Source organism: Hetaerina americana, unplaced genomic scaffold (assembly GCF_022747635.1).
Source record: "Hetaerina americana unplaced genomic scaffold, ioHetAmer1.1.p SCAF_6, whole genome shotgun sequence".
NCBI lineage: Eukaryota > Metazoa > Arthropoda > Insecta > Odonata > Calopterygidae > Hetaerina > Hetaerina americana.
This window is the reverse complement of record NW_027287205.1, coordinates 80201719-80220914: the sequence shown is the minus strand read 5'-3', so window position 1 is coordinate 80220914 and position 19196 is coordinate 80201719. Positions and strand designations below refer to the sequence as shown.

The following is a 19196-nucleotide window of genomic DNA, read 5'->3' as shown; positions in this document are numbered from 1 at the left end:
ACGCAAATTTTGACTCGGTAAATATTTTTTCAAACCATAATTTATTTTACTAAACAACAAAACTGTCACCCAACTGACCAAAGACCTTCTGTACCAAATTTCTTTTATTAAAAACATCAATTGTCAATTAGCAGTTCTGAAATTATGAACGCAAGATTATAAGTTTCCCATCTTACAATTTCAAATGCAAAATGCTTTCAAAAAAGGAAGTTATGTTGCTGCACCGTGTGCCTCATAAAAATTTAAAAAATGGTATTCACAAGGTATTCTTCATTTGATGATTTTTGCCTTTAACTTTTGTGCAATATCACATGACATTTTCAAAGGTTGGTGACAGCAATGCAGACATGAGGAATCTTTAGCAATTTTACTAATTAATTACACCTTCTTTAAAATTAATGTAAATAAAAAAAATCCAATTTTTTAAATGCAAACATTAGCCAAAACTGTTTTCATGCAAAACAAATTATATCATTCTAAATTATGGAAAAAAGATAAATCTTTTACATTTATTCTTTGTTTAACTAAAAAAATTGAAGCACACTTTAAAAAAATTAAATTAATACCATGAAATGAGATTTGAAAAAGTAATAAATGGGTAGCAATGCAAAAAAATAACATCTAATTTACAAAACATTGTTATTAGTAAAATAAAACTAATATGCTTTACTAATTAAATATAATACATCTTGGCTTACTTATCTGATCCCAATAGTCTGTAAACACGACTCTTGTCAACAATTTCTTGTGTAACTTCACCATTTTTGAAACTCCTGCCTTGTACACCATGTTTATGAAAAGCCAATACACTGTCATGGAGGCAGACTGAAATAGAGATATTAAAAAGAAAAAATTAAACCAAAGGGATTTGACTTTATAGGGAAAAATATAATGTCATTAAAATATAATCTTACCAACTGATTCGATTTGAAAATCAAACCTCAGTTCTGATAACTGCTTTCTTGCACTTTTTGGCTTTCCTTGCATGTTAACTATTTTCACAACACCTGAAAATAATGAAAATATATTTATTTTAATTTTGACTTTCTTCAATATTCAAAATAAACCATAATTAACAATCCAAGAGTTACAAAAACCAAAGCAAAAATACTCCAACAAAGCCAAAACTATCTTGTTTCAAAGAAAATGTCAAATAAATCAAACAAATTAACTTGAATTTATTTAGGATGGTAAATACAGCCAAACATCTACGCCAAATTTCTCACTGGGCATTCATGATACTTACTGTCATAACAAACCAAAACAGAATCTTTGTCTAGCTGGGTGACATTGACAACATTAATACTTTCTCGGCGTGGCAAAACAGTGGCTGTAAAAAAAATTGCTATTAAAGAACATACTGAAATAATACATAGAGCAAGCTTTCATGGCTCCGTAGAAAATAAGTTTACAAATAAAACTATGATTTTTTTTAGTCCTATCATCTATGCTGAGGAGCAGACCCAGGATACTTTAAACTTGACAGCTTAAAAGGCAGGTGCATGAAGTTCAGGGATTGATAAGGATGAGGTCTAGGTGGGAGAAATACTGTGAGGCCATCAATACTCAAGAAGATATTCTGTGTGCCCAAATTTGGCCTCTTTTCCATTGTCACAGGTGAAAAGAAAACACTACAAAATGCTTATCTCAATGCTCAAATTCATACGAATTTTATAGTCCCTTTTGACTTGAAAGATTGCATAGAAATATGAAATGAGCCCTTTCTTGTTTTATTTGGATGTTTGCAATTGCCCACAGAACAGGAGCAAACAATGAAAACATACATTATTATTCCAGGTTTTATTTAAGTCTCAACTTATTGTTGAGACTGGACCAAATTTTTTTCCGGTGTATTCAAAGTGTCACGATTTTAATTTGGGTTCACAATATCCTTCATCTTGTCCTGGGTTTTTATGTGATAAATAAAAAGGGTGAATAAAGAGATAGGTACATTGGGATTCATGGGGAGGCAATAATATTGTCGTTCTGTTCTGTGGACCCTATTATGATGTTACATGCTCATATATAAATATTTCTAATGTTACATTTTAGAATGATAAGAGGAAAGATATGATCATTAATTAAAAAAAACTTCTACATGATTTAATAAACATCATATTATGAGAGATTCCAACAACAAAAGAATGCTGTAAAAATGATTTATTTTACAGCTACATTATTTTGGGCGGTTACAAATTTTCAGAACTGAATCAATGATCTCAATCTAGAATACATGAACTACTTTATCATGAAAATAACTTTTTTGCAATAAATATACTCAATATTACACATGATATGTTAATTCATAAATGATTGAAATTAATTGTGACGGCAAAGGAAATGTTTTCTCACCAGTTCCATCCATATCATCTAGGTCTGCATCAGCAGAACTACTACCTCCATTTGCATGAAACCATGATGAAGTGACTGATCCAGTAACAGGGGCAGTGTTTATATTGATTAAGTCTAGCTTTAGCCTGCGCTCTTGTTCATAGCCTCTCTTGACACCAACACATACAGATGGATACTCTCCTTCGTCAGGAGTAAGAACCATCTCAAAGACTGTCAGTGGGCTGGGCAGACTGCACTCAAAGTGCTGAAAATTCAATAGGTAGAGATTATTTTCAGAAAATGAGAAAATGCCCATAAACTCTAGCAGTGGTCACATGGAGCAAACTTCATAATTGAGATAATGCAACTACACAAAAATATAAACAATATTGCAATCAACGTGCATGCACACTTAAGAGAATGATTTAAAATTAATCAAATCAATAATTAGAAATATGGCCAAGGAGCAGAAATATCAGTTTGAAGTCTTCACACTAGATAAAAAATGTGCAAACTACACTTATTCTTAATGAAATGGCAATGGAAAAACAAAGGGCATGGGGATTTGTAAATGTTAAGAAATTCATAAGACCAGGAAATCCATTAACGGAAACAAAGGAAGGGTTTAAGAAAATTGTATCTAGGTATACCATGTCATGTTGTAGTGGAGTTATGACTTTACATAACCGTCGGGGAGTAAACCAGTCCTTGATGAAATTAAGATAAAATAATCATCCATTACAAATGAGTAATTATTTTCCAAAATCTGTCACCTTCAGGAAAATTCTCAAATATCTAGACTAAAATGGCTGTTTCATTTGTTAAGCGGATTATGGTAGGTTTTTGATAGCTCCATCATCATCAACAAATCAGTCGCTGGCATCAGTTTTTGTTGCAGTTTTGGAAGTGTTAAACCGATAAATCCTGTTTCTGCTGACAAATTTCAAAATCGAATCTCAAAGAAAAAAATAGTTCAAGCATAACTCTAAAGCCATCAACATGATTGCAAATAAAATGGCGTAATTTTATGTGATCTCAAGTTTTATTTTAGCCGTGCTGTAAAGATATCTTAAGCCATTAGAAGCACACATGTTTCTGCAAAGCAGCATCTTGAGAAAATGAGGGTTAACGGCAAAGTAACATCTTTAAGTAATTCAACTGAACAGTCTACGAGCACACCTCACGCTTCTGTACTCGAAAATTGTGAATTTCCTGGTATGGTATACGTAGTTTCCTGTAATTTCACAATACGTGTTTTCCTGTAATGGTACACGTAGCATTACTTGAGAAATCTGACCACTAGTTACTATTTTTATTTTTCTCCAATTAAAATGTGTTTTGAATGGATCATGTGGTTTTTTTTATGAAAACGGTTAAACGGAATTTGGGTTATTCCAGCAAAATTTGGGAAAAAAAGAGCATGATTGAGAATATATGTTCGTTCGAAGGTTTCCGCGGCGATGAGTAGGTGATTTCCACATTTTTCGGGCTGCGTCCGCGTATGTCGTTTAAATGTACAACAGTTTCGCCAGCTATCCTGCTGGCGTCCTCAGGTCAAGGATGAAAAGAAGCTTGTTGTCCCGTCTTATATAGGAAAAATCCGGCGCCAATACCGGGAAATTTCTTGGCCAATCAGGGAACGTCCTCATATTTGCGCGGAATTATTCGTTTCCACGCACTGTGGAGTGGATATCCATCCTCTCTGTTAAAATTTTCTGGCCTTTTAACGATTTCAATGGCCTCTCTGATTATTCTCTGGAAGTATTTTCCTTCTTTCGCTATTATTTTAGCGTCGTCGAAGAGAATAGAGTGTCCAGGTTCACTCCAGGCGTGCTCAGCGATGGCCGATGCTCTAAACTGTTTGGCCTTGGTTGCCCTCTGGTGTTCAATCATGCGTGTTTTCAGCGCTCTGCACGTTTCACCGATGTACCATTTGCCACAGGAGCATGGCACTTGGTACACGCCTTCTGATATTAACGGTGAAATTCCATCCTTGGGTCCGGGTAGGGTGTCAGCTATCTTGGTGACGCAGTTGAATCTGGTCACCACATCATGTTTCCTTAAAGCCCTCGCGATTCTTTCCGAAGTCCCTGCGATGAAGGGGATGGTGACGTAAGCCTTCGGACGTGGTCTGGAGTCTTCCTCCCTGTCAGGAACAGCGGTGGTTTGTCTCTTCTTTTCTTCCTTCTCGGCCCTTTTTTGGAACCAGACCACGTCCGAAGGCTTACGTCACCATCCCCTTCATCGCAGGGACTTCGGAAAGAATCGCGAGGGCTTTAAGGAAACATGATGTGGTGACCAGATTCAACTGCGTCACCAAGATAGCTGACACCCTACCCGGACCCAAGGATGGAATTTCACCGTTAATATCAGAAGGCGTGTACCAAGTGCCATGCTCCTGTGGCAAATGGTACATCGGTGAAACGTGCAGAGCGCTGAAAACACGCATGAGTGAACACCAGAGGGCAACCAAGGCCAAACAGTTTAGAGCATCGGCCATCGCTGAGCACGCCTGGAGTGAACCTGGACACTCTATTCTCTTCGACGACGCTAAAATAATAGCGAAAGAAGGAAAATACTTCCAGAGAATAATCAGAGAGGCCATTGAAATCGTTAAAAGGCCAGAAAATTTTAACAGAGAGGATGGATATCCACTCCACAGTGCGTGGAAACGAATAATTCCGCGCAAATATGAGGACGTTCCCTGATTGGCCAAGAAATTTCCCGGTATTGGCGCCGGATTTTTCCTATATAAGACGGGACAACAAGCTTCTTTTCATCCTTGACCTGAGGACGCCAGCAGGATAGCTGGCGAAACTGTTGTACATTTAAACGACATACGCGGACGCAGCCCGAAAAATGTGGAAATCATTGAGAATATATGTTTCTATCATTACTTGTGACCTGAAACAACTTGGGTATTCCAAAGGTCAATTCATGAATAATGTCCAAGGAAGAACCAAATAACTTTGCATTTCCTATAAATAATTAAATAATAATATAAAATAAAAATTATCAATAAATAAATTTGATTATTGGAATAAATATTAATACAATGGAATTCCACAAAGTATTGGCCTCAGCAATTTCTCAAACAGTCAGTGAATGGCTGGAATGAAGAGAGATAGGCCGCCTCTGTACCTCCATACAATCTTAAACATGTTTGGAAAGTATGAAGGGCTATGAACACTGCATTATGGAAGCATGGGAGGTGAAAACAAGGGCTGAAAATGAGCTGTCTATAAGTAGAGTGATGAGAAATTTTTTGCAATTAAATGATATTCAATAAATTCAAAATTCAATTCAATACAATTCAAATTAGATTAACTTATTTGCACAAATTATAATCAGAGAGTAGATAAAATAAAGATTTTGTATGCAAATTTTTGGCATTGGATTATTTCAGAAAGTATCAAATATTTTCATTAAATGCCCTTTTTCACATAAAATATATACATATATAAGTATTCACATTTGATGGTTTTGATTGCATATTTGTGCACATAAACTAAAATATTTTTAAATAAATTTCTTTTGTGCCCAGTTGTATTTTCTTAAAAAAAATTGACTCAGCATATATTTTTCCAAAGAAAAGTTATTCAAGTATAAGGAAACATCATACCTTGAGCAGCATAAACTTATTTAGTGGATCATACCACTGCATTAAAAAAATTCCTTGTGGAGTCGCACCACAAAGGTACTTGTAGCCATTGTATGGATTCCGTCCCACACATGCCTTGGAGCACCCCTTGGTGTCGGGAACTTTTGTCGTCAATGCAAATTTACGTGGAACCAATCTCTCTGGAATTCGGTTTACATGCAGTGAAAACCTATGACTTTGTTTCCCCACCAGTCCAGGAAGATCATGCCGGTATAACTGAGGAGTTTTTCCTATGGTACAAAGTATTATGAAGAATAAGGAAAACATTTGAGTGTATAGTCACATTTGGAAAAATACAAGTTCTAATAAATCTACAAAAATTGAAGAAATCAGTAAACGACTAAAATACGATAGATCTATCTTTAAGATATAAGATACAGTTATACAAAAAAATATCAATTTAGGGAATAAATGGCTGAAAATAGAAATATCTGGACTTCAGTGTCAGTTAACAAGAAAAATGAACCTCAGGGGGGTCATTCCCTAACAATGGCACCCAATGCTATTTCTATAGGGTGCCATTAGGACATCGGCTATGTGAAATTGCATTAGAATTTATTCCATAAAAGGTGCCGATGTCATTTCTGGATGCTATTTGAGTGCCGAGCTGCCAAGCCCATGATGTAACACAGTCCCTGTAATAGCATCAACCAATGCATTGCTCTGCGGTAGTCATTTGTCAAATTTGTCGTACAAAACCCAATGCAAACATGAGATTTGAAGACGACTCAGTTGATATTCAGAATTATTGAGACTTATTTTTATTCCCTTGCTACAGATTGTAAATGAGTTTCAATAATTCTAAGGAGGAGCCTACGGAATCAATCAAACCATTTTGTACTGTGTGACGAAGATTTTAACCATTGTTTTTGAGTTCTCTGCGGATATAGAAGACTTTGATAGAGGAGGGAACATAAGGCAAGGGAGGAAAGGGAAGGAAAAGGATTCAATTGTTGGACGAAATGAAAGAAGTAAGCATTACTGAAGAGGGGATTATTATAGTGTTGGATGTGAGGTTATTTTGGTAGAGGAGGCAAGTAAATGCATCATTGTACCATTATCGAGGTTCTGTCATCCAAAACCCTGCCTTTACCGTTGGATTATTATTGGCAATAATGATTGTAACATTATATAACTACATACCTGTGTCGACAATTTAAGGCATACCTTAGATTTTATCGATCTGCAACTTAAAACTTGTAAATGCACCTAATTAAGAGATTCCATTGATATGCCAAATCCCAATATTATCACTACATAAGATTACTTCACGAACTATAATTGGACAAAACTAGTTTGCATCAAGGACAGCTACGTAACGTAATCATTTCATACTCTCGTGGAATGAATTTTGAATTAAATTATTGTTTGATAAATTAAACTAAATGGCATTTTGTACAAAAGCTTATGTTTCTTGAACTATTATTAATGGCCGAGGATGGAGTACCTGTGACTTTTTAGCCAGAAATTCCATGCCAAGAAGCTAGTATATAACTTTTAAAGCGGTAATAATGATATTATTACTGTTCACTGATCATGCATATCAGGTAGAAATGGGATTGGTCAAACACAGAACACATGTACATTGTAACACTAAGAATATGCTTGAGAAAGAGCATTTTTCATTAGCATATGTAATAAAAACACAATGCACTATAATTGCTTGTCATTTAAAAAATCCATTCCATGAATAATTACACTTCATTAGAAAGTTCTTGAGCTTCAATTTGAGAGACAATCTCTATAGTTGCCTTGTTTGCCTTAAGTCATTTTACTTTTTAAAACAATTACGTATTTAAATCTTATTTATTTAATGACTTGTGAGCGATGTTCGCAGAGGGAGAGGATATGCATGGCCAATGATAATAATTAACAAAATAGTACCAAAGATTTCTTGTTTCACAATGTCATATCAGACTATTACATACCACATGCTATCCACGATAACAAAATTATAACTATAAAATGATGTAAATATGAGTTGCATGACTTAAAAAAAATGAACGAATGAATGCGTATATAAAACTATTCAGTGAACATAAATAATCCACGCCTCTTGTTTTTCAAAGCTGGGAACTGTAATTTCAACCAATGGCATTGATTGAAAGAATATATTTTTCTTTTGTCAACCTTCCATCAACTTGAATCGTCATGCAGAAGGCATCAACTTCACTCTTCCCTAATTCTTCTGTGCCATCAAAATGGTCATAACCGATACCATTTACCAATGCTATCGCCTGGTGCTTTTACAGAATAATTTCAGATGCCATTTTTGGTTGCCGTTTGAAGAATACCAACGGTTGACTTAGAGTTAGGGAATAAACCCCCTGAAGAAAAAATATTACTCCATGACAAAGGGTTGAAAGTAGATAATTAAAGGATTATAAAAATTTCTACAATGGCTTTTCTACTACAGCAATAACATTTGTAATGGTTTAAACAAATCTAAAATTACCATAATATTAGTTTTAAAAGTTTAAGAAAATTTAGAAGCCCAATGTGTTTTTGAGCAAGAGCGAGTAAACTTAAACAGGCCCTTTTGAATAAATAACCCTCAGTCTAACATCTGTTACAAAATTATAAAAGTTCTGCAAATTTTACTATATTGATCAAGTCATATTTCAATTTTATATGCTTCAAATGCTTTATTATTACAAATATTTCATTGCCTATATTTTACTATTTTTCCAATTTTCTTTTCCCCTGTTATGTTATTAAGGTTTTTGCTTTATCCGTTAACTGTACTGTGTACTTGGTCTCTTATTATATGGCTTAGCTCTCCTAAAAATTAACAACATTTTTTTGGCCAGGTATATGAACATTAACTGGCCCTTTTATGAGTGACTTTGTACTTGAAGAAAATATATTTATCATTATTTATTAAATATCTGTTCAACATGATACCACTACAAAATTGGGTTTACATCTCAAATTGCTGTGCTACACACAAATGCAGCATTGTGTCTTTTCCCAGTAATCATAAAATTATTAGATGCAAAATGACACTCCTTACCAGAGAGAGACATTAAAATGTCTTTAATAACGTAAATCCACAGAGTTCGCCTGGGGTAAAGTTGGTCTATGGTTGTCTCATGCAATTCATTGAGGTTGAGGTGATAAATTCCTTCTTCAGCAGCTATTAGGATGTGCTCATCTCTTGTCTCGGGATGAATCCAAGATGCTGTGCAATGTATTCGAAGGGGGCAGCCATTGAACACTTTGGAGAAGCAAGCTCCCATATGTACCTTTAGAAGAGAAATGTAAGGAGTGAGCATAATCAGCGCAGCGATTCCTCAATTCAATGAACTTTGATTTGATATTCCTCTTTTAAATAATGGATACTGGGAAATCCACTAACTTTAAGTATCAATTTACCAAACAGTAACCAGTACTGTGCTTTAGAGATGCAACTCTTGTCTTACCTTAGTAAAGACTTCAACTCATATTACAGCAAGTTCTGACTACTTCATTGTCTTCTTGTCTGGGAAAACTGAGGACACTCCTGAGCCCTGTCCAAGGCTCTATGATCATTCAGACAAGTGCAAATTAAACCATCAGCTTTTTAATGAAAAACCAAAATTGTTCCACAAGCTCTTGAGGAAACAATTTTAAAGCATTGCAATGAGTTGACTCAGTACATGAAGAGGCTAGTGAGGGAAAGATCCTAGAGTGGTGAGTCTTTGAGGAATAAGCAGAGTTCTGAAGGAAGAGCTTTCCAATTTACAGCTGTCAAACCATTAAGAAGAGAAAAAGAATGATAGGAAAAGAATAGCCAGTCAGGATAGGACTCTGTGGTGATGTCAAGCATGCACTGTCGTATACCTTGGGAGTTGGTGGGAGACCATTGCTGACAGGCCTAGGAGGTGTGTGCCGTCTGCCCACACCACTTCTCTCTCTTCTCCTAGGTGGCACTGGTGGAGTGTCGGACAGAAGGTCAGGGCCATCAGAAGGGGTTCCACGGCCACTCAGCCGGTCCTCCTCTTCAACTGCTCTTGCTGCCACTGTCGCCGCCTCCCTCCCTTCCCCTTGAAAAAAATAACTCCAGATGTATTCCTCAACTTATCATTGTTAAAACAAATGCAATTGTCACCTTTTAACAGGAGAGAATTAAGAGCACAGACACAAACGTTATCATACTGATGCAATGGAGTATTTTACCAGTACTCCAAGAAAGAACAAAATATATTCATGCTCAATTATATTCTTTTACTTCAAACATCCGACACAGTGAAACTCCAAATTTATGCTTTCCAGGGGAGCAACGCAAACAGACTAATCAGAAAATATCAAACAGTTGCATGTTGATAACCACAAAGAAAAGCTAGAAAATTACCATCTTGTTTTTATAAGTTCCAAGAAAAAGGACAGCGAAAGTAATAAAAACCAATTTTGCTTTTTTCTCTCATTCTTAAAACAGACAAACCACAAGAGTAGTAGCTACTATCATGAGAAGGAGCACAAGGGGTTTTCATCCCAGTTATAATGAAATGGAACAATGATGTTAGTGCATGCTAAAATTTTGATGAATTCCACTGAACTGTTAGCATGCAGTAATGTGCTACAAAACAAAATCTTTCATCTCAAAATTCCAGTATCGTATATTTAATTGCGTGATGCCTGATATCAATTAGTTTATTACAGATATAGCCAAGGAGATGAGTGCGAGACTTAATTTTTAATCTTATCAAACCATAAAAGGTTTCAGAAATAGAAACTTTTGAAACATTCCCATAAGGAATTCCTCAAGTGAACAAAATTACTCCATTAATTAGCATGTTAATGAGGACAATAATGGCAGCAGATGACATTGATTTCCATCACATAGGGTCAGAATCGTATATATACTAGTGCAGTATGTTTTAACTTTAGTTTTTATAAAAATACTGCTACACTCCATTTGGAATAATTTTTAAGCACTAAGAGATCTCTTGTATAGATTTCACCTGCATTTTACGGAGCTTACAATTTAATGATGAGGCTGAGGGGAACAGCACTTTGATTGGCTTTTGGACTTGCCACACCTTATTGGGTTGTTAGGAGAGATGAGGTATTCAATTACAATCTTTAAGTCCAAGTTAATGGGAAGCATGCACAAGGATTTTCGCACACATTCCTGTAGGCTGGGACTATTAGCCACTAGATACCATCCACTCAAATACATACATATTTTCATCTCACAAAAATAAGGGAAAAATGATAGTAAAATTGTGGAAAAATGTGTAGACCTTTTAATTTTCCTGGGGATAGAAAACACAAATCTCAGATTTATTAAACAAATATCTCTGAAAACCACTAATCCTCAAAGCATGCCATCACCCATGAAGAGCAGTATAACATGACATCCTTCCTAGAGATCTCAGTATTTCTCTCCAAGGGAAACTTCACCTTGAAAATTTATTCAACCAACAACATAAAGCTATTTAAGGAGAGTTCATTCATGAGATTCATTGACTCACGTCATAGCTAATTGGGAGCAATTGTTATTTGGTAGTCTACCGTTTGAGGTAGGTTTTCGATGAATACAAACTTAAAATACCTAACATTTGTTGTCTCTGGCATAACTTCATGAAATTTGCATAACACATTGAAACGAAATGAAATTATTGACTTTGTAATTCCACACACTTTATTTGAAAACACGCCCCAGATTTCGATGTCGAACGTCATCATCAGGTAATGTTAATGTGAATGTCATCATCATCACCTGATGATGACATTAAACGTCAAAACCTGGGTCAAGTTTTCAAATAAAGTATGGGGAATTACAAAGTCAATGATTTCATTTCAAATTAACATAACTACATCTCTAGTCCTCATTCAAGAAAAAACCTGACAACCCACACTGCAATAAACCTTAATTAAATTCTGTATACTTCCTTCCTCCGTTCTTTTGGTCCAACACACCCATTCCATTCCTTTCTCTTCCTGACTTGTCCAACATTCTCCCCTCTATGATTATCCCCCACCATTTCCAAACAATATCCTCTGAATCCACCTCTCCTTCTTCCTCCTGATTTTTCCCAACAATACCCTCTCCTCCCCTACTATGCTCAGCACTTCCTCATTTGTTCAAAGAAATGCCAAGGAACGGTTGGCAGTCACATTTTGATAATGGATGTGTGATATAACATTATTCTATACGGCAGATGTGCACGTGGATATGTGAAATATAAAAATAATGTTCATCATCCTAACCAGTCTCTCCTACAATTATAAATTAATTGTCCTTCTTTAGAGGGACATATCTTTCTTGGATAATGAAATCAATATGCTGAGAAAATAATGATATACTGTTTTACTATAACTGTACACCTCAGAAAGAATGCTCTTAGCAGTGAGATCATTTCAGTCACATAAAAATATTCATCACTATAAATGATCAACAAGAACCTTGAAAGCCATTCACAGGCACAATAATATCACTTCGTGACCACTAGATGGCAGAGGAAGAATATAAAACACTCACTCAAAGCAACAAAAATCACAGACACACAGTTAACACAGTGTACCACAAATAAACACTAAGTAAAAATGTTCAGAGAACAAAATGTTTACACAGACATTATAAATACCAACAACGGGCTCGATTTGAACTCAACGCAGAATCTCAATGCAGTGCCTCTCATGGAAGATCAAGTAAGGCAAGGGCTTCTGAGCAGAACAGAAATTCAATCAATAGTGCCTCTCCAATGCATCCCAAAATGATTGATAGGGAACTTTTGTACGCAAAATATAGAATTCACCAAAATACCAACCAAATTCCCAGAGTTTCCCATAGTAGCAGGTCCTGCTATTTCATAAAATTTGATAAGTGATGGTAAAAATTAATAACAGAACCTGTTTAAAAAGTCACTAGACTAAATATCACTTCAATTACAATCTAGTATATGTAAGTGAGCAAGAGGCATTTACAAATCGTTATGAGATGAAAACATAATATGTATACAAAATTAAAGAGACTTATCCCTATTTCATCAATTTTCTCTGGCGCAGCATTCTTGGGAGGCTCCAAAATTAAAGGAACAACAAAGTTTGCTTTCCATGGTAGCAAGTTTCATCTGTGGCTGAGAACTGTGCATGTGTGTACTCCCATACAGGCGTGAATGTAAGCATTTTGTGGTTGTTATTATTTGTGCAGTTATAATTTCAATGCGGCTAGAAAAAGGCCATTTAAAAGTTGATTGAAAGATCTTAATGACAAAACTGCCAATAAAGTACGTGCCTTTGCTATCAGCAAAGAATATGTCCCTGCAATCATACAATATGAAACATATAATGAATTGGCACCTTTCATGGCAAAACTTTGCATCAGTTTTTCTTAATAAAAACTTATTTCTTAATGAAATGTTTTTCAAAATAAATCAGGATGAAATCAAACAAATTAACTGTATGGACAAACAGACATCGTTGTATCATCATGCAAGTAACCTAGTAAGGTGAAGAGCATTAAGTGAATGCTGATCAAAGGAGTTGTTGCATAAAACATTATTTTGAACTTACCATTAGTATATTTATTTTATCAATGCAAAGACATTATTCACCTTTGATTAATTCATGAAATGCATTTTATTCTTTTTCAGATGCATGTAGGATAGGTACAGTAAACTCTCAATTATTCCCATTTGGGTTATCAGTTTTGCAATTACTTTCGCTGCTCTCGCTTACTACTCAGCAACTTGAAAATTTTAATTGAGTTAAAATCGTAAAGATAATTTGAATGCTCATTGAAAGTTTGCTATACTTTAAAAAAAAATCAACTTTGAAATACTTCAGCTTTCTCAGAAGTTTTTAATTTTACAAAATCAAGAGTTTTCAATAGAATTTAATTTAAAAATTTTTGCAACTATCAAAGCTTTCTTTTTATTGTTTCACTCACATTCATTAACCATGCCAACATCATTGATCCTTGGTCAACTTTTATTCTTTGTCAGTCATTTGCTTTTTTCTGGGTCGCATGACTGGTTTAACTTTCTCAAAAAAATATGTTCTACCATTCACTCGATGACAGTTCAACATTCTTGTAAATCTATATTTTCACCCATATATAATGACTGGAAAACAGAAAAAAATGTACTTTCTATTACTAAAAAAGCCGGAAATAAGCACATAGGATGAAAAAGGTGAATATCTGAATAGATATATATATATTGATATCATAACCATATTTCCCGTGTTTCATGGTGCATTCATTCGAATGGATAATTGAGAGTTCACTGGGCATGGTTTCATTTAAAGGAATTCAGTCAATATTCATTTTTTTGTATTAGAAGAGCTCCCTTACATGCATACAAGAGAGAAGAATCCTAATATTTGCATAAATGAAGAACATAGCAATGAATGGTTCTTTTAAAAGATAATCCCCACATTGGATAAAGCTCAACTGCTCTTGCATCATCGGTCAAAAATGGCATATATTTGTGAATGGGGTCTTAGTTCATAGCATCTCACAATGAACACAGCCTTGTATTCAAGAGTGAATAAATCATTTAATACAAAGTTCAAATTTGAAGACTGTTTTGTAATATCTAACGGTTCATTCTCCCAAGGCAAAATGCAGTAGCACAGGTAATAAGTATACTTGAATGCACATAAAGAGCTAAAGCTGCATAAAAAACCATATTTACGTAAGCATGCACAGCACATTAACTGGCGGTCACGAGAATCCACATGCACATATTTCTCACTGAAAATGCTATGTTATCCAAATTACCATTGGACCTTAAGTCATTCGGCCCACTGTCACTGAGTGAACGTTGCCTTGTTGAAGGCTGTTGAAGGCCTCCGGGATAGGTTACTCCTGAACCAGACTCGCCACTCCCATCCCCTTCTGCTCCGTTCAGTGTGAGCAATGTTGTGAGCGCTTCATCCAATGACGTACCACTTGTGCTATGCCTACGACTTCCACTCCCACTGACTCCCCCATGTGGTGATGGAGAGCTTCTATTTCCCTGACCTGAGATGCAACATTCATAATTAAGGATGGGCAATGGGGAAACCAGGGCAATTGAGTGGAAATCATGACAGTGACACAACACAGGCCTGAGAGATAACACTTGCCTGGGGTGCAATACAATTGATGCAAGTACTGCTTAATACCACTTGAATCTTATTCTCCCTCATATAATCCTCCAACTGAATTTTTACTTGATCATTAATTCTTTGAGCTCTAAAACTTGATCATGAGAGATGTCTGCAGAAAATAAATATGCAACAATTTCTGACTGATCATAATTTCATCTAATGTTTAGGGAGAGGGTTGTGCATCATTATCTCTTTTTCACATTATGGATTCAAATTACACTGATCATCACATAAAAAAGCCCAACATGGGAAAAGTTTCAGGAAGAATGCTTAAAAGCAGTCAGAATTAATCAGAATTTAATGCATCAGCAATGATTTCACTGTGTTAGTGAAACACTCTAAACCTTCACAACAATCCACTTTATTTTGGAGCACTAACCTTTACATAAATATCCTAAAGATATGGAAAAGAAATATAGAAGAATAAAAATGATGGAATGATAAGGACAGGAATATAATTTCAAGAGTTAGATAATGCCTTTGGCTAACTCAATAAGGGAAATAAAGACTCTGGCTGGCCAATTAAGTAACTTATTAATTTATTTTATATTTAGCTCAATATATAAATACAGCATATGTTGCAGTGATAAGGATATTCTAACAAAATAGATTTTTTTTAGGGACCAAGGCCTAACAGAGATGCATTATTTTATTATTATAAAATTAATGGAAATAGTGAGCAATTGTAAAATCAAGATCAACAATGAAGGATCCATCAGAATTTGATTATTTTCACTTCTGATTGATTAAAGTATCAGTATATTTATAACAAGAGGTATATAAATAAATAATACTAAACAATAGCATCAATGTATAAAAGTTTCAACAATTTACTTGACTAGTTACTGCAGACTCATATTAATCCTATGAATTTACATTTTTCTTAAATTTCAATTATCCAAGAACAGTAATCTTGTTTCCATTGGCTTCTTGGGAATGGAGAGTGGCATTGATATCCCTGAACAAATATCTTCCTTTGCCATTTCTCCTTGGATAATAACTCCCGATTCAGTGTGATTCCTAATTTGTAAAGACAATCCTAAATCTACAGAATATGCAAACACCAATAAAATAATATATTTTGAAAATTAAAATTGTAGTAGTAGTACTTAGGGGAGGCAACTGACAGCTGAGGTCATTTGCGCCATAGGGGATGGACAGGAAAGGATAAAGGGTGGAGATAAACCTGGCATCGACATTAGCCTACTCTTAACAAAAGGCGCAAAGGGGTCCACAGCTTAACAACCCATCCGACGGATAGGGTACTCACTCAAAGTGCCCTGTACAAAGCACCTCAAGAAAGGATCAAGATACCACTGAAAAATATCGGCTGCCACCAGGATGTGAACGCAGGCCCTCTGGGTGGGAAGCCAGTATGATAGCCACCACAACATCTTGATCCCTATAAATTACTATTATTAACCTTAAATGTATACGTGACTTTCAAAATTCCCTCAAAATATCCATCCTTTTACTAATAATTTCATTACTACTACCTTTTGATGTTGCTGTTTCAAACTAGCCTCATTAATTCTATGGATAGTAATATTTAATTGTAGCAAGTGCTGTGACAAAAGAAGAGTATTAATAAGCATCAGTGCTTATTAGGAGAAACATACTATTTTCCCACCCAGTATTCATTATCAGATCGTCCTCACTGTTATGCTTCCTACCTTCTTACACTAAGTCCATTACTGATAAAAAGTAATAATGCTTTAGATTTACAGATCCTAAATGAGTACGGGTAATACTCCAAGTAGTGACCAATTTATATCTGCAACTTATTTGACGGCATTAGAACAGACTCTTCGCTAAACTCACTTCCATTGCTAAAAAATCTACTTTGACAGTTATTCACATTATTTTAGTAATTAAAATAAATCATATTGATATGGTAAAAATAATACTTCCAGACGTTAGCACAACCAAGTGCACAATTGCCACAATTTTTGTTTGAAAGTGGCACTGAGGGGTATATGCTCCTGACCGCTTTGGCTCGCACAAATTTAACTTCTGAGATTTATTGCATACAAAGCCAAATCAAAGCAGATTCAAAGCTAGCATCAGTTCATTCAGAAAAAAACTAAATTTCACTATGATTATGCAACGAAGAATAAAATCTATTCATCAAACATTTTTGCTGTTAACATCCATTAACACCTATCTAAAATGAAGAAAATACATACAAACAGCTAGAAGTTCTAGCAATTAGCCTAAGTTAAAAAATAATTATTGCTCTATAAAGAACACACATAGATTGGGAGAAATCTATAAAAATTAACAACAGCAGAATAAGTTAAAACTGAGTATATATATAGGCATTTTTAAAGCAATTTCAAAATTACTTGCGAATCTACTTATAATGAAACATACCTGAAATGTGACTTAGGCAGTTCATTCCTCGGTGAACATTGCATTCCCTATCATGACTAGTAGGACTAGAAGACTCTCCAACAGGTAATGTAGCTCTGTAAAAGATACATTGCCATTAATTAGATTATTTTCAGGAACATACTGTTAAATCTACTTCCTACACATTTAAATCACAACACAAAAATGCAATATGTGACATTAATGAACATAAGTTCATTAATGAATGTACGAGGGTCATCCGGAAAGTAGTACCCGTTCGTGAAATAAAGACACAAAAGTAAATATTAACAAACATAAAAAATTTTATTTGAAAGAGGATACTTTAAACTACTTCTCAACATAATCTCCAAGCAAATTAAGGCATTTGTCATAACGTGTGACAAGTTTCTGTATTCCTGCTGCATAGTCCTTCGCCGCCAGCTCATTGAGATACGCGAGGGACCCATCTTGCACAAATTTTTGCATAATGCAGATGGTGTTTAACAATTTCATGAACAATTGTTCGAGAAACATTGGGAAAATGCTCACAGATGTCATCAATTGTGGCGCGCCGATCGTTCCTCACGAATTCGTCAACTGAGCTCACCAGTTGGTCTGTAATGACAGACGGTCTCCCCGAACGCTCATCGTCGTGTGTGTTCCCCCTCCCCATGTTGAAGTTGCGACACCACCGCCGAACAGACGACTCGTCCATTACATTGTCTCCATACACCTCCTTTAATTGGCGATGAATATCACATGGGCGAACGTTTCTTGCATTGAGGAATTTAATCACTGCCCTCACTTCACAACTGGCGGCGTTCTCAATTTTTTTAAACATTGTAAACAATCACAGAAACAACACAGGCAATGCTAGCGTCACGCAACTTGGCTCAGAGAAGGCAGACAAGCCACTGAAGCTATCTGACCTCGTCCAGCGGCTACTCGCGTCGTCAGCACTTCATGCGGCACGAACGGGTACTACTTTCCGGATGACCCTCGTATAATGAATATCATACATGTGAGTACAGACATACGGAAGTGATCAATAAGAGGATTATATTGAGTGACAGACAACCATAAGGAACATTTATAGTGTGCAATTTTTCAGTTTTTGGTACACTTAATTAAAGAATATACTGTAAAAATCTTTCCAAGAAATTGCAATACATGCTGAAACAGTAACATTTGATTGAGTCATCCACCATTGCATTACAATGCAACAATTTAAGAGAGTAAAAATCCTGGGCAAGGCTAATCGCTTTTACACTGTAAAATTGTTGCACTGTTATGTAAAAATCTTAATGAGTTTCAAATTTTTCTTTCTTAAAAGTGTAACTACATGAATTATGTAAAGATTGGTTCTTCCTGGTATTATTTTAATTAATAACATGAAGTTTGATTGCTAACTGTGAGTAATGGCAACTAAATTAGCCACAAAACAATATGTGACAGTCTCTCCCCTTCTCACAAAAACTTCTGATTCATGTATTAATGTAATGCTCTAAAATAAATAAGTAAAGTCAATGTTAGTCTCAACTACAGGTGAACTGAAACCACCACCACATCAAGGAGAAATATCTACATGAAAGAAATACTAAGTTTTACTGTATTTTTACACCTCTACAACTACAAACAAAAATTTCATACACACTAATGGTTATAAGATACTCAGCACAACATCTCAGCCCAAGAAAAACTTAAAAAGTATTTTAAAAGAAGGGGCCCAGGAAATCAACAAGATGGATTCGTGAAAAAAAGAGCACCAAAG

The 19196-nt window shown here is 35.3% G+C and overlaps 1 protein-coding gene across 5 annotated transcripts in view; it reads right to left on the bottom strand.

The window, feature by feature from the left end:
- Positions 1–19196, bottom strand: part of hppy (MAP4K3-like protein hppy) — a 63570-nt gene that overhangs the window by 5634 nt on the left and 38740 nt on the right. For 4 of the 5 annotated variants that reach the window (XM_071593684.1, XM_071593687.1, XM_071593685.1 and 1 more), the window contains 9 exons: positions 17447–17541; positions 14703–14945; positions 9815–10017; positions 9006–9237; positions 5954–6222; positions 2353–2596; positions 1247–1330; positions 915–1007; positions 699–825 (listed from right to left, as the gene is read on the bottom strand). In XM_071593684.1, coding sequence (XP_071449785.1) covers positions 699–825; positions 915–1007; positions 1247–1330; positions 2353–2596; positions 5954–6222; positions 9006–9237; positions 9815–10017; positions 14703–14945; positions 17447–17541 — 1590 coding nt within the window. The remainder of the gene's footprint in view (positions 1–698; positions 826–914; positions 1008–1246; positions 1331–2352; positions 2597–5953; positions 6223–9005; positions 9238–9814; positions 10018–14702; positions 14946–17446; positions 17542–19196) is intronic. The other variant, XM_071593689.1, reaches the window with a different exon arrangement.